Source organism: Pseudorca crassidens, chromosome 13 (genome assembly GCF_039906515.1).
Source record: "Pseudorca crassidens isolate mPseCra1 chromosome 13, mPseCra1.hap1, whole genome shotgun sequence".
NCBI lineage: Eukaryota > Metazoa > Chordata > Mammalia > Artiodactyla > Delphinidae > Pseudorca > Pseudorca crassidens.
Genome location: NC_090308.1, coordinates 14945779 through 14966470, shown reverse-complemented (window position 1 = coordinate 14966470; position 20692 = coordinate 14945779). Strand labels below are relative to the sequence as shown.

At 41.0% G+C, this 20692-nt stretch overlaps 1 protein-coding gene across 6 annotated transcripts in view; it reads left to right on the top strand.

The window, feature by feature from the left end:
• The window catches only part of MTHFD1L (methylenetetrahydrofolate dehydrogenase (NADP+ dependent) 1 like), a 196601-nt gene that overhangs the window by 46891 nt on the left and 129018 nt on the right, over nt 1-20692 (top strand). For all 6 annotated transcript variants that reach the window (XM_067701770.1, XM_067701764.1, XM_067701766.1 and 3 more), the window contains exons 12-16: nt 6941-7077; nt 8514-8560; nt 10792-10899; nt 11792-11866; nt 13523-13625. In XM_067701770.1, the coding sequence (XP_067557871.1) occupies nt 6941-7077; nt 8514-8560; nt 10792-10899; nt 11792-11866; nt 13523-13625 (470 nt within the window). The remainder of the gene's footprint in view (nt 1-6940; nt 7078-8513; nt 8561-10791; nt 10900-11791; nt 11867-13522; nt 13626-20692) is intronic.

Sequence of the window (20692 nt, the reverse complement as noted above, 5' to 3'; positions counted from 1 at the left end):
CTGCCTATGTTTTCCTCCAAGAGTTTTATAGTGTCTAGCCTTACATTTAGGTCTTTAATCCATTTTGAGTTTATTTTTGTGTATGGTGTTAGGGAGTGTTCTAATTTCATTCTTTTACATGTAGCTGTCCAGTTCTCCCAGCACCACTTATTGAAGAGGCTGTCTTTTCTCCACTGTATATTCTTGCCTCCTTTATCAAAAATAAGGTGACCATATGTGCGTGGGTTTATCTCTGGGTTTTCTATCCTGTTCCATTGATCTATATTTCTGTTTTTGTGCCAGTACCATCCTGTCTTGATTACTGTAGCTTTGTAGTGTTGTCTGAAGTCTGGGAGCCTGATTCCTCCAGCTCCGTTTTTCTTTTCTCAAGATTGCTTTGGCTATTTGGGATCTTTTGTGTTTCCATACAAATTGTGAAATTTTTTGTTCTAGTTCTGTGAAAAATACCGTTGGTAGTTTAATAGGGATTGCACTGAATCTGTAGATTGCTTTGGGTAGTAGAGTCATATTCACAATATTGATTCTTCCAATAAAAGAATATGGTATATCTCTCCATCTGTTTGTATCATCTTTATTTTCTTTCATCAGTGTCTTATCATTTTCTGCATACAGGTCTTTTGTGTCCTTAGGTAGCTTTATTCCTAGGTATTTTATTCTTTTTGTTGAAATGGTAAATGGAAGTGTTTCCTTAATTTCTCTTTCAGATATTTCATCATTAGTGTATAGGAATACAAGAGATATCTGTTCATTAATTTTGTATCCTGCTACTTTACCAAATTCATTGATTAGCTCTAGTAGTTTTCTGGTAGCATCTTTAGGATTCTCTATGTATAGTATCATGTCATCTGCAAACAGTGACAGTTTTATTTCTTCTTTTCTGATTTGGGTTCCTTTTATTTCTTTTTCTTCTGTAATTGATGTGGCTAAAACTTCCAAAACTATGTTGAATAATAATGGTGGGAGTGGACAACCTTGTCTTGTTCCTGATCTTATAGGAAATGGTTTCATTTTTTCACCATTGAGAACAATGTTGGCTGTGGGCTTGTCATATATGGCCTTTATTATGTTGAGGTAAGTTCCCTCTATGCCTACTTTCTGGGTTTTTTTTTATATAAATGGGTGTTGAATTTTGTCAAAAACTTTTTCTGCATCTATTGAGATGATCATAAGGTTTTTCTCCTTCAATTTGTTAATATGGTGTATCACGTTGATTGATTTGTGTATATTGAAGAATCCTTGCATTCCTGGGATAAACCCCACTTGATCGTGGTGTATGAGCCTTTTAATGTGCTGTTGGATTCTGTTTACTAGTATTTTGTTGAGGATTTTTGCCTCTGTGTTCATCAGTGATGTTGGCCTTTAGTTTTCTTTCTTTGTGACATCTTTGTCTGGTTGTGGTATCAGGGTGATGGTGGCCTCGTAGAATGAATTTGGGAGTGTTCGTCCCTTTGCTATATTTTGGAAGAGTTTGAGAAGGGTAGGTGTTAGCTGTTCTCTAAATGTTTGGTAGAATCCCCCTGTGAAGCCATCTGGTCCTGGGCTTTTGTTTGTTGGAAGATTTTTAATCACAGTCTCAATTCAGTGCTTGTGATTGGTCTGTTTACATTTTCTGTTTCTTCCTGGTTCAGTCTTGGAAGGTTGTGCTTTTCTAAGAATTTGTCCATTTCTTCCAGGCTGTCCATTTTATTGGCATATAGCTGCTTGTAGTAATCTCTCATTATCCTTTGTATTTCTGCAATGTCAGTTGTTATTTCTCCTTTTTCATTTCTAATTCTATTGATACGAGTCTTCTCCCTTTTTTTTTCTTGATGAGTCTGACTAATGGTTTATCAACTTTCTTTATCTTCTCAAAGAACCAGCTTTTAGTTTTATTGATCTTTGCTATTGTTTCCTTCATTTCTTTTTCATTTATTTCTGCTCTGATCTTTATGATTTCTTTCCTTCTGCTAACTTTGGGGGTTTTTTGTTCTTTCTCTAATTGCTTTAGGTGTAAGGTTAGGTTGTTTATTTGAGATGTTTCTTGTTTCTTGAGGTAGGATTGTATTGCTGTAGACTTCCCTCTTAGAACTGCTTTTGCTGCATCCCATAGGTTTTGGGTCATTGTGTTTTCATGTCATTTGTTTCTAGGCACTTTTTGATTTCCTCTTTGATTCCTTCAGTGATCTCTTGGTTATTTAGTAGTGTATTGTTTAGCCTCCATGTGTTTGTAGTTTTTACAGATTTTTTCCTGTAATTGATATCTACTCTCATAGCACTGTGGTCGGAAAAGAAACTTGATGCGATTTCAATGTTCTTAAATTTACCAAGGCTTGATTTGTGACCCAAGATATGATCTGTCCTGGAGAATGTTCCATGAGCACTTGAGAAGAAAGTGTACTCTGTTGTTTTTGGATGGAGTGTCCTATAAATATCAATTAAGTCCATCTTGTTTAATGTATCATTTAAAGCTTGTGTTTCCTTATTTATTTTCATTTTGGATGATCTGTCCATTGGTGAAAGTGGGGTGTTCAAGTCCCCTACTGTGATTGTGTTACTGTCGATTTCCCCTTATATGGCTGTTAGCATTTGCCTTATGTATTGAGGTGCTCCTATATTGGGTGCATAAATATTTACAATTGTTATATCTTCTTCTTGGATCGATCTCTTGATCATTATGTAGTGTCCTTCTTTGTCTCTTCTAAGAGTCTTTATTTTAAAGTCTATTTTGTCTAATATGAGAATTGCTACTCCAGCTTTCTTTGCTTTCCATTTGCATGGAATATCATTTTCTATCCCCTCACTTTCAGTCTGTATGTGTCTCTAGGTCTGAAGTGGGTCTCTTGTAGACAGCAAATATCTCAGTCTTGTTTTTGTATCCATTCAGCCAATCTGTGTCTTTTGGTGGGAGCATCTAGTCCATTTACATTTAAGGTAATTATCAATATGTATGTTATATTCCCATTTTCTTAGTTGTTTTGGTTTCATTATTGTAGGTCTTTTCCTTCTCTTGTGTTTCTTGCCTAGAGAAGTTCCTTTAGCAGTTGTTGTAAAGCTGGTTTGGTGGTGCTGAACTCTCTCAGCTTTTGCTTGTCTGTAAAGTTTTTAATTTCTCCATCGAATCTGGATGAGATCCTTGCTGGGTAGAGTAATCTTGGTTGTAGGTTTTACCCTTTCAGCGCTTTAAATATGTCCTGCCACTTCCTTCTGGCTTGCAGAGTTTCTGCTGAAAGATCAGCTGTTAACCTTATGGGGATTCCCTTGTGTATTATTTGTTGTTTTTCCCTTGCTGCTTTTACTATGTTTTCTTTTCATTTAACATTTGATAATTTGATTAATATGTGTCTTGGCGTGTTTCTTCTTGGAGTTATCAGGTATGGAACTCTCTGTGCTTCCTGGGCTTGATTGACTATTTCCGTTTCCATATTAGGGAAGTTTTCAATTATAATGTCTTCAAATATTTTCTTAGACCCTTTCTTTTTCTCTTCTTCTTCTGGGACCCCTATAATTCTCATGTTGGTGTATTTAATATTGTCCCAAAGGTCTCTTGAGATTGTCCTCAATTCTTTTCATTCTTTTTTCTTTATTCTGCTCTGCGGTAGTTATTTCCACTATTTTATCTTCCAGGTCAGTTATCCGTTCTTCTGCCTCAGTTATTCTGCTATTGATTCCTTGTAGAGAATTTTTAATTTCATTTATTGTGTTGTTCATCATTGTTTGTTTGCTCTTTAGTTCTTCTAGGTCCTTGTTAAACATTTCTTATATTTTCTCCATTCTATTTCCAAGATTTTGGGTCATCTTTACTATCCTTACTCTGATTTCTTTTTCAGGTAGACTCCCTATTTCCTCTTGATTTGTTGGGTCTGGTGGGGTTTTATCTTGCTCCTTCATCAGCTGTGCATTCCTCTGTTTTCTCATTTTGCTTAACTTACTGTGTTTGGGGTCTTCTTTTCACAGGCTGCAGGTTTGTAGTTTCCATTGTTTTTGGTGTCTGCCCCCAGTGGCTAAGTTTGGTTCAGTGGGTTGTGTTGGCTGGTGCCTGTGTTCTGGTGGGTCAGGCTGGATCTTGTCTTTCTGCTGGGCAGGACCATGTCCGTTGGTGTGTTTTAGGGTGACTGTGACCTTATTATGATTTTAGGCAGCTTCTCTGCTAATGGGTAAGGTTGTGTTCCTGTCTTGCTAGTTGTTTGGCATAGGGTGTCCAGCACTGTAGCTTGCTGGTCGTTGAGTGGACCTGGGTCTTATCGTTGAGTTGGAGATGTCTGGGAGATCTCCAACTCGTTCAATTCGTTTTTACTGTAGTTGACAGTGAATAACATTTGTTTTAGAAAAGGTGTCATTTCTTTTTCTAATGTTTTTTGCTCATCTATGCCTGGACATGTGACAGAAACGCAATGGAAATAGTCTTTCACCTCAGCAAGCTTGTAGTCCTAATGCCCCCTGAAAAGTTAGATAATAAGCACGAAATGAGTCCTGTGGGAAGTTGGAGGGAGCAGATAAATATCCTAGGAGAAGATGTGGAAGCTAATGAGCAGAACCCCCAGTTCCATTTCCATAAACTCCAGGCTCTTACAGAAAAAGAAATTAGGTTAACGTGGTGCTTATTCTTTCCTCAGTCAACTTGATAGTTTGGAAGGTGAGCTAAGGATCGTGAGACGACAATTAAGCCAGATTTTGATGCCAAATGTAGGAATTGAGGTGAAATAAAATTTTTTTGGTAGCTCTCCTTTGATTGCTCCCCGTAAATACTTCCTCCTTTCTGCTTTTCCTGAATTGTATCAGTTGGCAGAACGTTCAGCAGTCCTGTGTTTCTCATTAAGAGCTGGACGCCTAGCTGGAGTTTTTGGGAGGTCATCTCTGGGCGTGTCTGCTTTTGGCTCTCGCCAGCAGCATTGTGAGCATATCCTTAGGGATGAAAATCTAATCCTTCATGTGACACATTTAAGTAAAGCCTCTCTTCCTTTGCAAGAAGTAAATACCAGTACAGTACTCAATCCACCCTACATCTGACCTGCATTTTCTTTACGTAAGATCGTGATGCCTGTGGCTCTTGGTTAGAAGTGCACGTCACCGAGGAGCATTCCAGTGGGATCACTAGCTCCCTGCCAGTGGCCTCCTTGTTGCTCCATCCAGTGACCGCTTTTCACTGGACTGCATTTGAGTCTGGGGATGCTTCCATGGCTCCCTTCGAAGATTCCCCTGTCACACCTCTGCCTCCTGTCAGGGTTTCCCGAACTTAATACTGCTCCTTCTTAGTTTCCCTTTGCTCTCTTCTAACTATTCCCTAAGAGACCATGTTCTTAACAATTCTGTCTTTATCCCTTTTGTACTCTGTTCCCTCCACTGGCTGATCGTCCCCATTCCCATGCTTTAAATTACTCATTATCGATAATGATTTCCATCCATAGAAATAACCTAGTGAAGTCAGATGACTTGCCTGGGTTTAATTTCCAGCTCTACTGCTTACTAATTGTGTGGCCTTGGGCAGGATACTTAAAATTCCTGTGCCTTAGCTTCCTCGTTTATCAAATGAAGATTAACCCAACAAATATAAAGCAGAGAACCTAGCATATTAACTACCCCAAACCCACCCTCCCTTTTATCTGGCGAACTCTCATTCATTTGTCAGGTCTCAGCTTAGATGTTACTTCCACCAGGAAGCCTTCCCTGCTGTCCCAAGTCTACTTGGATCGTCCTGTGTGCTCTCATAATATAGTGTAATTGCCCTGTTTCCTCTGTCTCAGCGTTTCTCACATTCATTGTAACTGCTCATTGATCTCTCCACATCTCCCATCGGCCATAAGCTCTGTGAGGTCAGCAGTGGAGTCCAGTGTGGTCGTCACTGTGTCCCCGGGGTCTAGTTACCTGGACACAGTGGCACTTAAGAAATATTTGCTGAAAGAGTGATTGATTGTATTGCTGTGGTGGACGGAGATAGTTGTATTGCTTCTTTGTGGTCACATCGCTGGGTTTTTTGGGTCAGAAAACTCTGTCATCAGTTTTGTTTTGGTTGAGCGTCCTAGACAATCTGGCTCACAGCATCTAACCCACAGAAGACTAAATTGTAAGGCAAAAGAAGTTTTTAAACTTGTAACAGTGGTTAGGGTATGCCAAGGAGCAATTTCATGGGTCTTTACTTGGGAATGTAATAGACGCCTGTCCCATTACTTAATTCTTTGATGTGAGCCTCTGATGCTTGGCTCTGTAGGGTGTGTGCTCAACAGTGAGTTCCCAGAGCAGACTTGACCTCCTGAGTGTGCTTAGGAGCTGTGGACTTACTCCTTCCCAATACTGGAAGGGAGAGGCTGAGTGTGTCTGTAGGAAGCTACAGGAATGCAGATATCTCCTCTTTAGGACAAAGAACTTGTCTCACTGTAAAAGCTGTCAGGAAATGAATGGGCCACCCTGGAGGTAATGAGCCTCCGGCACAGCTTGTGTTTAAACATGGCTGGACAAGCCCCGGACACTGATATCTAGAAGGAGATGGATGAATGGGGACATTAGAATCCCTTCCAAAATGAGAGTCTGGCCATGCCTCACCACCCCTGGACCGTTGACTTAGGCCTCGTGCCCACTTAATGCCCTTGGTAAATGGCCCTGGAAGAACAAATGCCAAATTATCCATCAGCAAGAAAATGACATCAGCTTAATTATTTAAATCGTTTTGATGAATAATTCTTTGCCGTTTCTTGAAGTTGATAGTGTTACTGGCACTAGTGCTGAATTAACTTTTCTTTCTTGGCACTCTCGGTAAAGATATGTCTATATCTTGATTTTAGCTTAAGCGCGGACTTTTGTGATGTGGGTAGACCATAAAAAGATCCAAGGAAGTTGAATGGTTCAATGATTCTGGAGTGGCCTGGTCTCTCTCAGTCTCCTCCGAGTTGGTTCTTGTACCATAGATTGACTGTGCATAGGTTGTCTAGAAAATATTAAATTTACTGTTCCTTTTCCCCCACACCAGGATCACACCCACCCCTCTGGGAGAAGGGAAAAGTACAGTTACAATTGGGCTCGTGCAGGCATTGACTGCGCACCTGAATATCAACTCCTTTGCCTGTCTGAGGCAGCCTTCTCAAGGACCGACTTTTGGAGTGAAAGGTAGTTTATTTAACAACTAGTATGTTTTTCAGGGCAAAATTTATCACCGACAATCGTGGAGTTACAGCTTACTAGAGGAACTGATACATTTCATCTCTACATGCACTCCTGCAGCCCTCCCCCGTCCCCCTCCCCCCTGCACATTCAGGAGGTCGCCGCAGCATGATCCTCCCGCAGAGAGAGCTTCAGGGGGGAGGTCTCAGCGGAGCCCCTCAGGAAGCCGATTCCCTTGCTTCCCTTGAGTGATGGTTGGGCTCTCGCTCGGGACTCCAGCCTTGAGCAGAAAGCCTTCCATTTCATCAGTACCTTCTTTGCCGAGCGGTTTTGAAACTCAGCTGTTTATATTGGTGTTTTGTCATCCCAGCCAAGCTAAAAGGTCTTTCCATCCAAACCGTTAAGAGATCCCTTAGGTCAGCCCCAAGCCTCATGTCATTGGAGTTGCTGCGTGGGCCCCAAGGAGCTCTGGAAACCGGCTGTGGACCGGGAGATGCAATGAACTTCCTCTGTGGCTGTGGTTGGGCTGCGATCTGGCACCTCCACAGTCACTAGTCTTGCTTCGTGGATTTATCATGAATCATTCTTCAGCTCACTTTATAATAGCCTTTACTGCTACAATTACTGCTTGTTCTCGGTACTTTGTGGTTTTTAGCAGTATTATATTTATATTACTGTTACAAATATTAACAACTCCTAACTTTAAGTACTGTTAGAATGTCATACATTATGTAGTGCAGTGAACACTAGATGTGGACAAGAAGCCTGGGATTTTATTTGTGGCTGTGTCTCTTACCTCTGTGTGACCTTTAGCCAGTCATAACTTCTCTGAGCCGCGTGTGTAAAAGTGTAAAAGGTATATAGTACTAGGCTTCCCAGATTATCGTGAGGCAAAATAGTGTATAAAAATAAGGTCAACTGTAAAATGATGTGGACACAGAAGGTATCATTGTTTTAGGATAGAGAAGTCTTTTTAATGTAATAACTTTACTATTTCGGGGGATAAGCAGCATGATAAATCATATATACTATTAACTAAAATAAACTGACAGAAGTCTGTAATGTGTAAGTCTGTTGATCAGCTAGATTTTATTTAGGAAAGTTTTTGGTACTTTAAATGCATGTGCAGTTTAGGTGAAACATAGCCACATAGATCTAATAATAAATTAACGAAAGAATCTCATGTTCGCTGTAATGCCGTTTGCTGTATTCTGCTTACCCCCCTTTTAAACAAAGAGACCAAAGTCCTTAAATTATATAGTGGGACGTAGGGTGAACTTTCTTCACCTTCTGTTCCGCTTTGCCTGAGACGTATTATTTCTCACTGCCTCTTTTTATTACATCTTACGGGTACGTGCCTCCCTGTTGGGCTTGGGGAGCTGTGTCCCTGGGGCTCCTGTACTTGGCAACTCATTTCAAATGGTACCTGCTCTGTTGTTTAGGAGGAGCTGCAGGTGGTGGATACGCCCAGGTCATCCCTATGGAAGAGGTAAGATTCCAAGAGACACGTGTCTTGTGTCACTGTTTTTCCCTCCTGGAACCTTTTCTCTGTGCTTCTGTAAATACAGGCGCACAGTACTTTATCCTCAATCCCAAAGTTCTGAAGGCTCTGAAAACCAGAAATGTTTGCCTGACCCATTTGGGGGAAAACCTGACATTTACTGTTAATAAGCTACTTATGGATTTTGTCTATGCCACTAGGTGTAAATATTCATATATTTTGCTGCAGAAATATTATTTTTGATTAATGGATGCTGACCTGGACCCTGCTTGGAACGTTTTATAAATAAATTATGTGTCCATCACACTACCTTTCTACATTCCAAAAAATTCTGAATCCCAAAACCCACCTCAAGGGTTCTGGATGATAGGACGCAGAGCTGTGTCTCCATCATCATCTGTTACACTGCTGAATTCAGGAAGGCCTGGACTCTTCCCTTCTGTGAACTGAGACTCCAGAATCAAGTCCAGTCGCTCATCTGTATCCACAGGTTCCACATTCATGGTTTTGACCAACTGCAGCTTGAAAATACTCAGGAAAAAAAATTTTCCAGAAAGTTCCAAAAAGCAAAACTTGAATTAATGCACGCTGATAACTATTTTCGTAACGTTTACATTGTATTGAGTATTATAAGTAGTCTAGCAATGATTTAGATTATACCGGAGGATGAGAGTATGTTATATGCAAATACTACACTATTTTACATAAGGGACTTTGAGTATCTGCGGATTTTGCTATCTACAGGGTCCTGAAACCAATTCCGCATGGATACTGAGGGACAACCATAGTTCCAAAAAACAAATGGTCCAAATAGGCCAATGGTGTCAATTCTTATTTCTGCAAGACCAGTTTCTACACCCTGTATTAACACCTCCTTGTCCCCTGGATTTAACCAGTGACCAGGTTAACCAGGTCCCGTCAGTTCCACTCTCCACATCAGCCTCTTGGTTCGGGTCCTGAGAAGTCTTCCTAAAGCCCATGTCCTTTTCTGCTGCCTGCATTTCAGCAGTTACTCCGTCATGCTCCGGCCATCTCTCCACCCCCAGTGTCTCAGGTTCCCATGCCACCCTCCCTGTCTCCACCCTGTCAAACTCCTTGCCCTGTTTTCTCTTGGTTCCAAGTCTGGAATGTTCTTCCCTTTCCTGCCTTCCCTGCTCAGCTCACATTTCAAATGGTACCTGCTTCGTCGAGGTTCTGTTCCATCCCACGGATCCCCTCCTGCTCTGTGTTTACCTCCGTGTGGTCCCATCGGGCTGTGAGGAGTTAGACCCCCTGGGCCCCAGCACTTGGCAGTGTGCCCAGCACGTAAGAGGTGCTCACTAGGAAATATTTGTTGATTTTGTTGAAGGAATAGGAAAGGGTTTTCTTTTTACCCACAGGGATGTGAGCATCATGGAAGCTAGAGGGAAATTTTGGATAATCTTCAAATGTTGGGGGTGGGAGTGAGAAGGGGGTGGGAGTGAGAAAGCATAGTCAAGGCTTGGCTGAGAAAAATAGCCCCAGGCCTCATCTGCAGGAGGATGAGTAACAGTCACAAGCCAGGAAGCTCCAGAGCCAGGGGGCCAGGTTGGGGATGGAGTGTAAGGAACGTGGCCTGGGGAGTATTGAAAGGGCGCTGCTGACCTGCTGTCATAGGCATCACCTGCATGGCCCAAGTTGGGCCAAACTGAGGGGACAAGGTAGTTAGAACTATCTGAAAAAGTTAGCAAATTACAAACATGCTGATTCTACAGATAATAATCATGTGTGCACGTAAGATTAGAAGAAAAATAACGAAATAGAGAGTTGTGAGAGTGATACTTTTTTTCTATTTCTCAGACTGTCACATTCTATATTGTTCTGTTGCTACTGTGTGTTTTATTCCCTGCCTTATTCCAAAGTACATTTGATATGGTACTATTTTCTTAATTATAAAACAGTGCATAAAAGTACATGAAAAAAGAAAACCAAAATAAGGAACCCAGTCATTAAGTCCATCAGAATTGTTTCACTCTTAACCTGAGAAAGGAAGAATTTGCAGTAGAAAGTCTGTGCAAGTATTCTTTGTTGTCAAGTGGAAGACTGACATTTTCTGATCTTCGGATTCAGGCTATATAAAACATATCCTAAGCGTTGTAAGGGTATGTCATTAGCAGAATATTTTGTTTATTTGGAAAGTCCTTCAGTACTGCAATGGTTGTTTGAAACAAGTAGAAAGATGTTTCCGTTTCATTTTATAGTTCAACCTTCACCTGACTGGGGACATCCATGCCATCACTGCTGCTAATAACTTGTTGGCTGCTGCTATCGACACAAGGATTTTGCATGAAAATACTCAAACAGATAAGGTGAGAAAGGCTCCTTGTTTTAAGATGCCCAAAAGGCCATTTTGGGCATCTTATCCTGGGATTCCTGGATTAAGGAATTCATGAAAAAACTTTTGGAGTCCGAAAGTTCTCTGAAATTCTATTCAGAATGTTGTGAATTGTATATATGTCCTTATTTCTTAAGGAGAGGATCTGTACTTTGGTAAGGTTCTCAAATTAGTTTATGACCACTACCAGGTTATTGGGAGAATTATGCTAGCTGCTCTTTTTAAGCCAAATTGTCTTCAAGATGAACCTTTAAAGGTAATTGGTAGACAAGTTCTCTTAGTTTTGCCCATGGGTGTAATCTCTGGTCTCTGCTAAGGGGGTTGGAGAGATATCTTTTTAAGATTCTGATGTTACAGGCAGCTATCCTAGATGCCCTGCTAAACAGGTCAGACCCCCTTTTTGGGCCTCAGGGCTGTAGGGTCTGAGAGGTAAATCACACACCTGAAGGGGACAGACTACTAGATGCTAATTCCTCATAGACATAGGACATGGATAAAAGTGGGAATTTCTGACACATTTTACAAAGGTCCTAACATCCTCCAATTAAACTAACTCCCTAGTGAGTTTTTGAAGCCAAAAATAAATACAGAGATAAATTTTAATTTGGTAGTTATAAGGCTGTAGATCAAGAAATGTATTTTCCTACAAACTCTTTACAATGTGCATTATTGCAGATCTAGTCGAATTTATTAAAATGACAGAACTTCAGTCTAAATTGTTTACATGAACCAAGAATTTTAATAGGGTCTGTAATCTAAACAGTTTGGTTATAAATGTAATGAACTTCGCCATATTCTGTAAATTGTCCAAGTTCATGGTTGGCCCTTAAACTTTTGTGAGTTTTGTTTTTATTTTGCGTTTCTAGGCTCTGTATAATCGACTGGTTGCTTCAGTGAATGGTGTTAGAGAATTTTCAAAAATTCAACTTGCTCGGCTGAAAGTAAGTTTCTAGTTAATGGTTCTTTAAAAAGAAAATACCCTGGAAACAAATCAGAAAAATTGTCAGGACCAGAAATTTTGAACTTGATTTGATTTGGGTTTTCAGATGCTTTTTTTGGATATTGAACTCTAAATAGACAGAACAATGTAACAGAGATTGCCCAGAACTAGATGCCTGAGGCCTTGATCCTGCACCAAAAAGCAGGTGGACAAATTAGTTCACCCTTATAGACGTCAGCTTCTTCATCTATAAAACGAGAGCACCACTCTGCTGAGAACTCTAGTCAATTAACAAATGAAGATTGCCAAGAGTCTTCCTTTTCATGACAGTTCTTAATTTTCTAAGAAAGACTTTGAAAATTCATCTATTTCAGTTTTTATTGTAGCAAGATTCTAAGATTGTATTTGTGGATGTGCTCTTAATTCTTATCCATTTTACCATTTTCTAGTGCTGTTTGCTACTTAATGCCCTACTATCACGTAGATTTTCCCTTTGCTTTTTTTCAGACTAAAAAATAACTTTAATGGTATAATCTACAGCCGCTGGTTGGTGAGAATTGGTTTAAAAAATTCATCCCCTGGCTTCTTACTGAACCAAGTTCAGTTTGTTGAGAATAACGCACAATATGGTATCCTCAGCATCTCCAATGTTTATAGTTTGTTTCCCAGATTCTTTTCTTATACTTTATCAAAAACCACTTTGTTAGAGTGTTTTCTTTATAGAAAGAGATGCTTTAAAAGTTTTAACTTTTTTCTTGTGGAATTAGAAATAACTTGAAAACGTAGACATAATCGTTACTTAAATCATTGGTAGGGACTTCCCTGGTGGCGCAGTGGTTACGAATCTGCCTGCCAGTGCAGGGGATACGGGTTCGATCCCTGGTCCGGGAAGATCCCACATGCCTTGGAGCAACGAAGCCCGTGTGCCACAACAACTGGGCCTGCGCTCTAGAGCCCGCGAACCACAACTACTGAGCGTGCACTCTAGAGCCTGCGAGCCACAACTACTGAGCCCGTGTGCCACAACTACTGAAGCCCACGTGCCTAGAGCCCATGCTCCACAACAAGAGAAGCCGCCTCAGTGAGAAGCCCATGCACTGCAACGAAGAGTAGCCCCCGCTCGTCACAACTAGAGAAAGCTCACGCGCAGCAACAAAGACCCAACGCAGCCAAAAATAAATTAAATAAATAAATAAAAGAGGAAATTGTTTAAAAAAAAATTATTGGTATTTGTATCTGAAAAGAACAACTAGTGAACTGGAGCATCAGTTAGATGGAAGTTTTATGCCCCTTCTGTGCATGGCATGTGGTGACTACGTAGAGAGCCTTAGGCTATGACAGACAATACGGCACTTATTCTTTGTGTACTGTCACCTGTTATTCGAAGGGTGTATTTGTAATAATTATATTGTAATAATAATTATTACAAATACACCCTTCGAATAACAGGTGACAGTACACAAAGAATGTCTCCCATTTTAGGAGGTGTTTGGATCCATTCATTTATGAGTTGGACTAACCTACCATTTACTTGAAGTTCAGCTTAGTTTTTAAAAAGGCTTTACTCGTCATGGAGAAGGTAAAAGTAGAGGGATAATTTGGTTGCGTCTTGCTTTTTATTCCTTCTAAAGCATATTTTGTTCTTCTTAATCATTAGAAACTGGGAATAAATAAGACTGATCCGAGTGCTCTGACAGAAGAGGAAATGAGGAAATTTGCCCGTCTTGACATTGACCCCTCCACCATCACGTGGCAGAGAGGTAGGTGCTGGTGGCTAGATGGGGAGGGTGACATGTCTTCCAGTTGGAGCTCTGCATAAATGCACAATTGTATTTCTTGCCACTGTCTTCCTAGCTTGCGTTACATAATCCCTCCATTTATTTCCGTCACTTATTTTACCAGCCTCTTCTCTCATCCTTGCCTCCTATTTAGGAGAAAAAGCTGAACCCTTAGCTCATCCCATTCACCCCATCTCTTCCAGATTTCCGAGGAAAATTACTTTTCTCCTGTCTCATCTCTGGCCTCCTGTATTCTCTTTGGGGGTAAAAATGTCTGTGTCTCTCCCCTTAATTGTCCTGCTGCCCTCTCTACCCGCCATTCTGATTTCTTACTCTCTTCCTCACCACTAGCTCTAAGCAGCTTAGAAATTTGTATTTTCAGTGCAGAATCTTTTCTCTGAGTCTCTTGCTTCCAGCCACTTACTAGAATCCCCTTCAGCACTTCAAATGTGGGGCAGAGGGACGTCTGTCCTGACCTCCCTGTTTTCCTCTTGGCTGTGACACCCCTCACTTCTCCCGCACTGCCCTCCATAAGGGTGGGATAGTGGGGAAAAGCACTAAATGTGGAGTCAGGAGCGATTCACATACCTGTTCTGCGCCGCGGTCTCTTGGAGATGGAAATGGAGGCGGTAATATATAATTACAGGCATGTGGTAATAGCACTTGATAAAACCTACCGAAGAGTTAGATGGTGTGTATTCCTTTTTGTTTTTTTTTTTCTTTTTTAGAGTTAAATCACAGCTGTTTTTACATTAGTACCAACTATGACAAGATGTTTTCCAACTTTTTTTCTGAATTTTTAAATTTTATTTTATTTTTTTATACAGTAGGTCCTTATTAGTCATCAATTTTATACACATCAGTGTATACATGTCAATCCCAATTGCCCAGTTCATCACACCATCACCCCCACCCACCACTGCTTTCCCCACTTGGTGTCCATACGTTTGTTCTCTACATTTGTGTCTCAATTTCTGCCCTGCAAACCGGTTCATCTGTACCATTTTTCTAGGTTCCACATATACGTGTTAATATACGATATTTGTTTTTCCCTTTCTGACTTACTTCACTCTGTATGAAAGTCTCTAGATCCATCCACGTCTCTATAAATGACCCAATTTCGTTCCTTTTTATGGCTGAGTAATATTCCATTGTATATATGTACCACATCTTCTTTATCCATTCGTCTGTCAGTGGGCATTTAGGTTGCTTCCATGACCTGGCTGTTGTAAATAGTGCTGCAATGAACATTAGGGTGCATGTGTCTTTTTGAATTATGGTTTTCTCTGTGTACATGCCCAGTACTGAGATTGCTGGGTCATATGGTAATTCAATTTTTAGTTTTTTAAGGAACCTCCATACTGTTTTCCATAGTGGCTGTATCAATTTACATTCCCACCAACAGTGCAAGAGGGTTCGCTTTTCTCCACACCCTCTCCAGCATTTGTTGTTTGTAGATTTTCTGATGATGCCCATTCTAACTGGTGTGAGGGGATACCTCATTGTAGTTTTGATTTGCATTTCTCTAATAATTAGTGATGTTGAGCAGCTTTTCATGTGCTTCTTGGCCATCTGTATGTCTTTGGAGAAATGTCTATTTAGGTCTTCTGCCCATTTTTGGATTGGGTTGTGTGTTTCTTTAATATTGAGCTGCATGAGCTGTTTATATATTTTGGAGATTAATCCATTGTCCATTGATTCATTTGCAAATATTCTCTCCCATTCTGAGGGTTGTCTTTTCTTCTTGTTTATGGTTTCCTTTGCTGTGCAAAAGCTTTGAAGTTTCATTAGGTCCCATTTGTTTATTTTTGCTTTTATTTCCATTACTCTAGGAGGTGGATCAAAAAAGATCTTGCTGTGATTTATGTCAAAGAGTGTTCTTCCTATGTTTTCCTCTAAGAGGTGTATACTTTCAGGACTTACATTTAGGTCTCTAATCCATTTTGAGTTTATTTTTGTGTATGGTGTTAGGGAGTGTTCTAATTTCATTCTTTCACATGTAGCTGTCCAGTTTTCCCAGCATCACTTATTGAAGAGACTTTCTTTTCTCCATTGTATATCCTTGCCTCCTTTGTCATAGATTAGTTGACCATAGGTGCATGGGTTTCTCTCTGGGCTTTTATCTTGTTCCATTGATCTGTGTTTCTGTTTTTGTGCCAGTACCATATTGTCTTGATTACTGTAGCTTTGTAGTATAGTCTGAAATCAGCGAGTCTGATTCCTCCAGCTCTGTTTTTTTCCTTCAAGACTGCTTTGGCTATTCGGGGTCTTTTGTGTCTCCATACAAATTTTAAGATTTTTTCTTCTAGTTCTGTAAAAAATGCCATTGGTAATTTGATAGGGATTGCATTGACTCTGTAAATTGCTTTGGGTAGTATAGTCATTTTCACAATATTGATTCTTCCAATCCAAGAACATGGTATATCTCTCCATCTGTTTGTGTCATCTTTAATTTCTTTCATCAGTGTCTTATAGTTTTCTGCATACAGGTCTATTGTCTCTCTAGGTAGGTTTTTTCCTAGGTATTTTATTCTTTTTGTTGCAATGGTAAATGGGAGTGTTTCCTTAATTTCTCTTTCAGATTTTTCATCATTAGTGTATAGGAATGCAAGAGATTTCTGTGCATTAATTTTGTATCCTGCAACTTTACCAAATTCATTGATTAGCTCTAATAGTTTTCTGATGCCATCTTTAGGATTCTCTATGTATAGTATCTTGTCACGTGCAAACAGTGACCGTTTTACTTCTTCTTTTCCAATTTGGATGCCTTTTATTTCTTTTTCTTCTCTGATTGCCATGGCTAGGACTTCCAAAACTATGTTGAATAATAGTGGTGAGAGTGGACATCCTTGTCTTGTTCCTGATCTTACAGGAGATGCTTTCAGTTTTTCACCATTGAGAATGACGTTTGCTGTGGGCTTGTTATATATGGCCTTTATTATGTCGAGGTAAGTTCACTTTGTGCCCACTTTCTGGAGAGTATTTATCATAAGTGGGTGTTGAATTTTGTCAAAAGTTTTTTCTGCATCTATTGAGATGATCATATGCTTTTTATTCTTCAGTTTGTTAGTATGGTGTATCACATTGATTGATTTGTATATATTGAAGAATTCTTTTATCCCTGGGATAAACCCCACTTGATCATGGTGTATGATCCTTTTAACGTGTTGTTGGATTCTGTTTGCTAGTATTTTGTTGAGGATTTTTGCATCTATGTTCATCAGTGATATTGGTCTGTAATTTTCTGTTTTTGTAGTATCTTTTTCTGGTTTTGGTATCAGGGTGATGGTGACCTCATAGAATGAGTTTGGGAGTGTTCTTTCCTCTGCAATTTTTGGAAGAGTTTGAGAAGGATGGGTGTTTAGTTCTTCTCTAAATGTTTGATAGAATTCACCTGTGAAGCCATCTGGTCCTGGACTTTTGTTTGTTGGAAGATTTTTAATCACAGTTTCAATTTCATTACTTGAGATTGGTCTGTTCATATTTTCTATTTCTTCCTGGTTCAGTCTTGAGAGGTTATACCTTTCAAAGAATTTGTCCATTTCTTCTAGGTTGTCCATTTTATTGGCATAGAGTTGCTTGTAGCAGTCTCTTAGGATGCTTTGTATTTCTGCGGTGTCTTTGTAACTTCTTTTTCGTGTCTAATTTTATTGACTTGAGTCCTCTCCCTCTTTTTCTTGATGAGTCTGGCTAATGGTTTATTAATTTTGTTTATTTTCTCAAAGAACCAGCTTTTAGTTTTATTGATCCTTGCTATTGTTTTCTTTGTTTCTATTTCATTTATTTCTGCTCTGATCTTTTTTTTTTTTTTGCGGTACGCGGGCCTCTCACTGTTGTGGCCTTTCCCGTTACGAGGCACAGGCTCCAGACGCGCAGGCTCAGCGGCCATGGCTCACGGGCCCAGCTGCTCCGCGGCATGTGGGATCTTCCTGGACTGGGGCACGAACCCGTGTCCCCTGCATCGGCAGGCGGACTCTCAACCACTGCGCCACCTGGGAAGCCCCCAACATCATTTTTAATTACCGATATGAATATGTTCAGCATTTTATTGGGAAGTCTACTACCTTTTTTTTTTTTTTGCTGCATTGGGTCTTCATTGCTGTGCAGGGGCTTTCTCTAGTTGCGGCGAGCAGGGGCTACTGTTTGTTGTGGTTTCTTACGAGCTTGTAGTTGCGGTGGCTTCCCTTGTTGCGGAGCACGGGCTCTAGGCATGCCGGCTCAGTAGTTGTGGCTCGTGGACAGTAGACCACAGGCTTAGTAGTTGCGGCGCACGGACTTCGTTGCTCCGCGTCATGTGGGATCTTCTCGGAGCAGGGCTCAAACCGGTGTCCCCTGCATTGGCAGGTGGACTCTTAACCACTGCGCCACCAGGGAAGTCCTAACTTTTTTTTTATAACTAGGATTAATTATTACTATTCCATTATATCTGAAATGCATAGTCAGCTTTTTCAAGGCATTTGTGAGTTTGTGTTACTCTTTAAAGCATTTTTGTGAACAAAAAATTAATGCAGGTGGAAATCGGTATTTTTTTTCAATTAATTTGTTTAATTTATTTATTTTTGTCTGCATTGGGTCTTCGTTGCTGCGCACGGGCTTTCTCTAGTTGCAGCGAGCAGGGGCTACTCTTCATTGTGGTGTGTCGGCTTCTCATCGCTGTGGCTTCTCTTGTTGCGGAGCATGGGCTCTAGGCACGCAGGCTTCAGTAGTTGTGGCTCACAGTCTCTAGAGTGCAGGCTCAGTGGTTGTGGTGCACAGGCTTAGTTGCTCTGCGGCATGTGGGATATTCCTAGACCAGGGATCGAACCCATGTCCCCTGCATTGGCAGGCAGATTCTTAACCACTGCACCACCAGGGAAGCCCTGGAAATCAGTGTATTTTAAACCTAGCATGGGGATATGCTAAAAAAGAAATTTTTACACAAGGGGCGTTCTTCCGCATCTGCATTGTGGCTCCAGCTGAGGCAGCCACCAGAAATGGGGCCACCCATTCCTAAGTGGGTCTTAGAAAAAGAAAGGCTACACAATCCCTCATATGTACCCAGGGCCACCTTGCAGATTGCTTTCTCCCCAAGAAGCATGAAAGGACTGAAGCATACCATCGTTGCAAATCACTTTTAATGTGAGTGATAACGTTAAAAAATTACTCCAGATAAATACTAGAATTGTATTATTGTTTAGGGCACTAAAGTGCTAATTATTGCTATAGACAAGCCACCTAGGTCAGAGGAGTTTGGAATGACGTTTGATAGCTAGTTTGGCTCTTATTCCCATGAATTAATATAAGAAATAGGACTCTCCGTCAAATAGATTGAGGTCATTTAATAGTAAGGTTTTGGGGCTTCCCTGGTGGCGCTGTGGTTGGGAGTCCGCCTGCCGATGCAGGGGACACGGGTTCGTGCCCCGGTCTGGGAGGATCCCACATGCCGCGTAGCGGCTGGGCCCGTGAGCCATGGCCGGTGAGCCTGTGCATCCGGAGCCTGTGCTCCGCGGCGGGAGAGGCCACAGCAGTGAGAGGCCCACGTACCGCAAAAAAAAATAAATAAATAAATAAAAAGTAAGGTTTCTTTGTTGTTGTTCTTTTTTTTAAAGACAGTATTGGCTTAGAGCTAGAAAGAGTATGGCCTTTGGGTGAGATTAGATGCTTTTATAATTTGATAACTACAGAGGGGACACTCTGTGACCACATGGGGCTAAAAAACTCTTCTGAGACCATAGATGTCGCATATTGAATGCTCGCCTCTTCCCTTTTATCCTTTGTAAGAAATTTAACTCGTGGTTGTTTTCTCCTATGCTTCCCGTCACTAGCTTGAAGGCCTCATAAGTGCGTGGTAACAGGGTGGAACTGGGAGCCGATAGACTATTCCAGAAACACATAGTATAAGCAGAAGAAACAGTGGACATCAAGTCATTTTATTGTTCCTCGAAGGATGTGAGCCCTGCTGTTCTGAGTATCAGAACCCCTGGGGCCTCACAGGCCGTTAGACCGAAGACCAAGAAGCCTCAGTCTCCAGGGAACTGACATCCAGTTACTAGTTCCCAGCAGTCCCCTACAGCCTTGCAGGGAATCAGTACACTTCTGCCAAAGCCAAAGTAGTGGGCCTAGCCTCGATGTCCTACCCTGTATTTCCCGGTCCCTGAGCTGGTGCTGGTTGTTTAACAAGCCACTAGGAACACTGGATGCTCCTCAAAACAGAGCGGTGTAGTCCTAAAGGGACCGTCTAGGGCAAAGCGTGAAAAACCAAATCGCTCCCCTCTGCAGGGTCCCCCCTCCACGCCTGCCTGCACTCTCCATCTCTCCCCTTGCCAGTGAGTGCCTTCCATCAGGGAATGATGTCTTGTCCATCTTTGTTTCCCTGTACAGCTCTCACAGGACCTGCCACAAAATTGGCCCTCAGTAAATAGCCCTGAAATGAATAAGTATGTTTCTCATTCCATCTTCACCTCTACCACTTAGAGGGCAGGAATTCCGTATACTAACTTAACGTTACTTTCTGTTACCCATCTTTCTTGTGTATCAGAATTTAATCTTCACATTTCTTTTATGCATCACTGTCATTTCACACGTCTTTCCATGGACATCAAAAGCCTGGTGAGACGCCCTGTTCTGCCAGGGCTGAGCTAATAAACGCACAGGTGGCCTTCTGATGCCGCTGATTGTAGTGGATCTTACTATGTTTTTTTTGGGGGGGGGCGGTTCTTGTTTGTGTTTTCTTTGCTAAATAAAAACCAGCTGAAATACCAATAAAAAGATCACATTAAGATTGTGTATACTACACGTGAGAGTAGCAATTATTTTTTCTTTATATGATTCTGCACCATTGGTCTTGGGAATAAGGCACTAGCTAGTGATAATAGTGAGAGGCATTCCTTTCTCTGTATGCCCTCTGCTTATGCCTTAAAGTCATAGAGAGGTTTCTGTGTGCTTGAGGAGGGTTGCCTGGGTGCCTGTATGAATGTGCGGTAATATGAACGTATATATGTATGTGTGAGAAAGAAGAGGGTCTGTTTGTTTTTGATTTTGGGAGTTTTCTTTGGCTGCGTTGGGTCTTC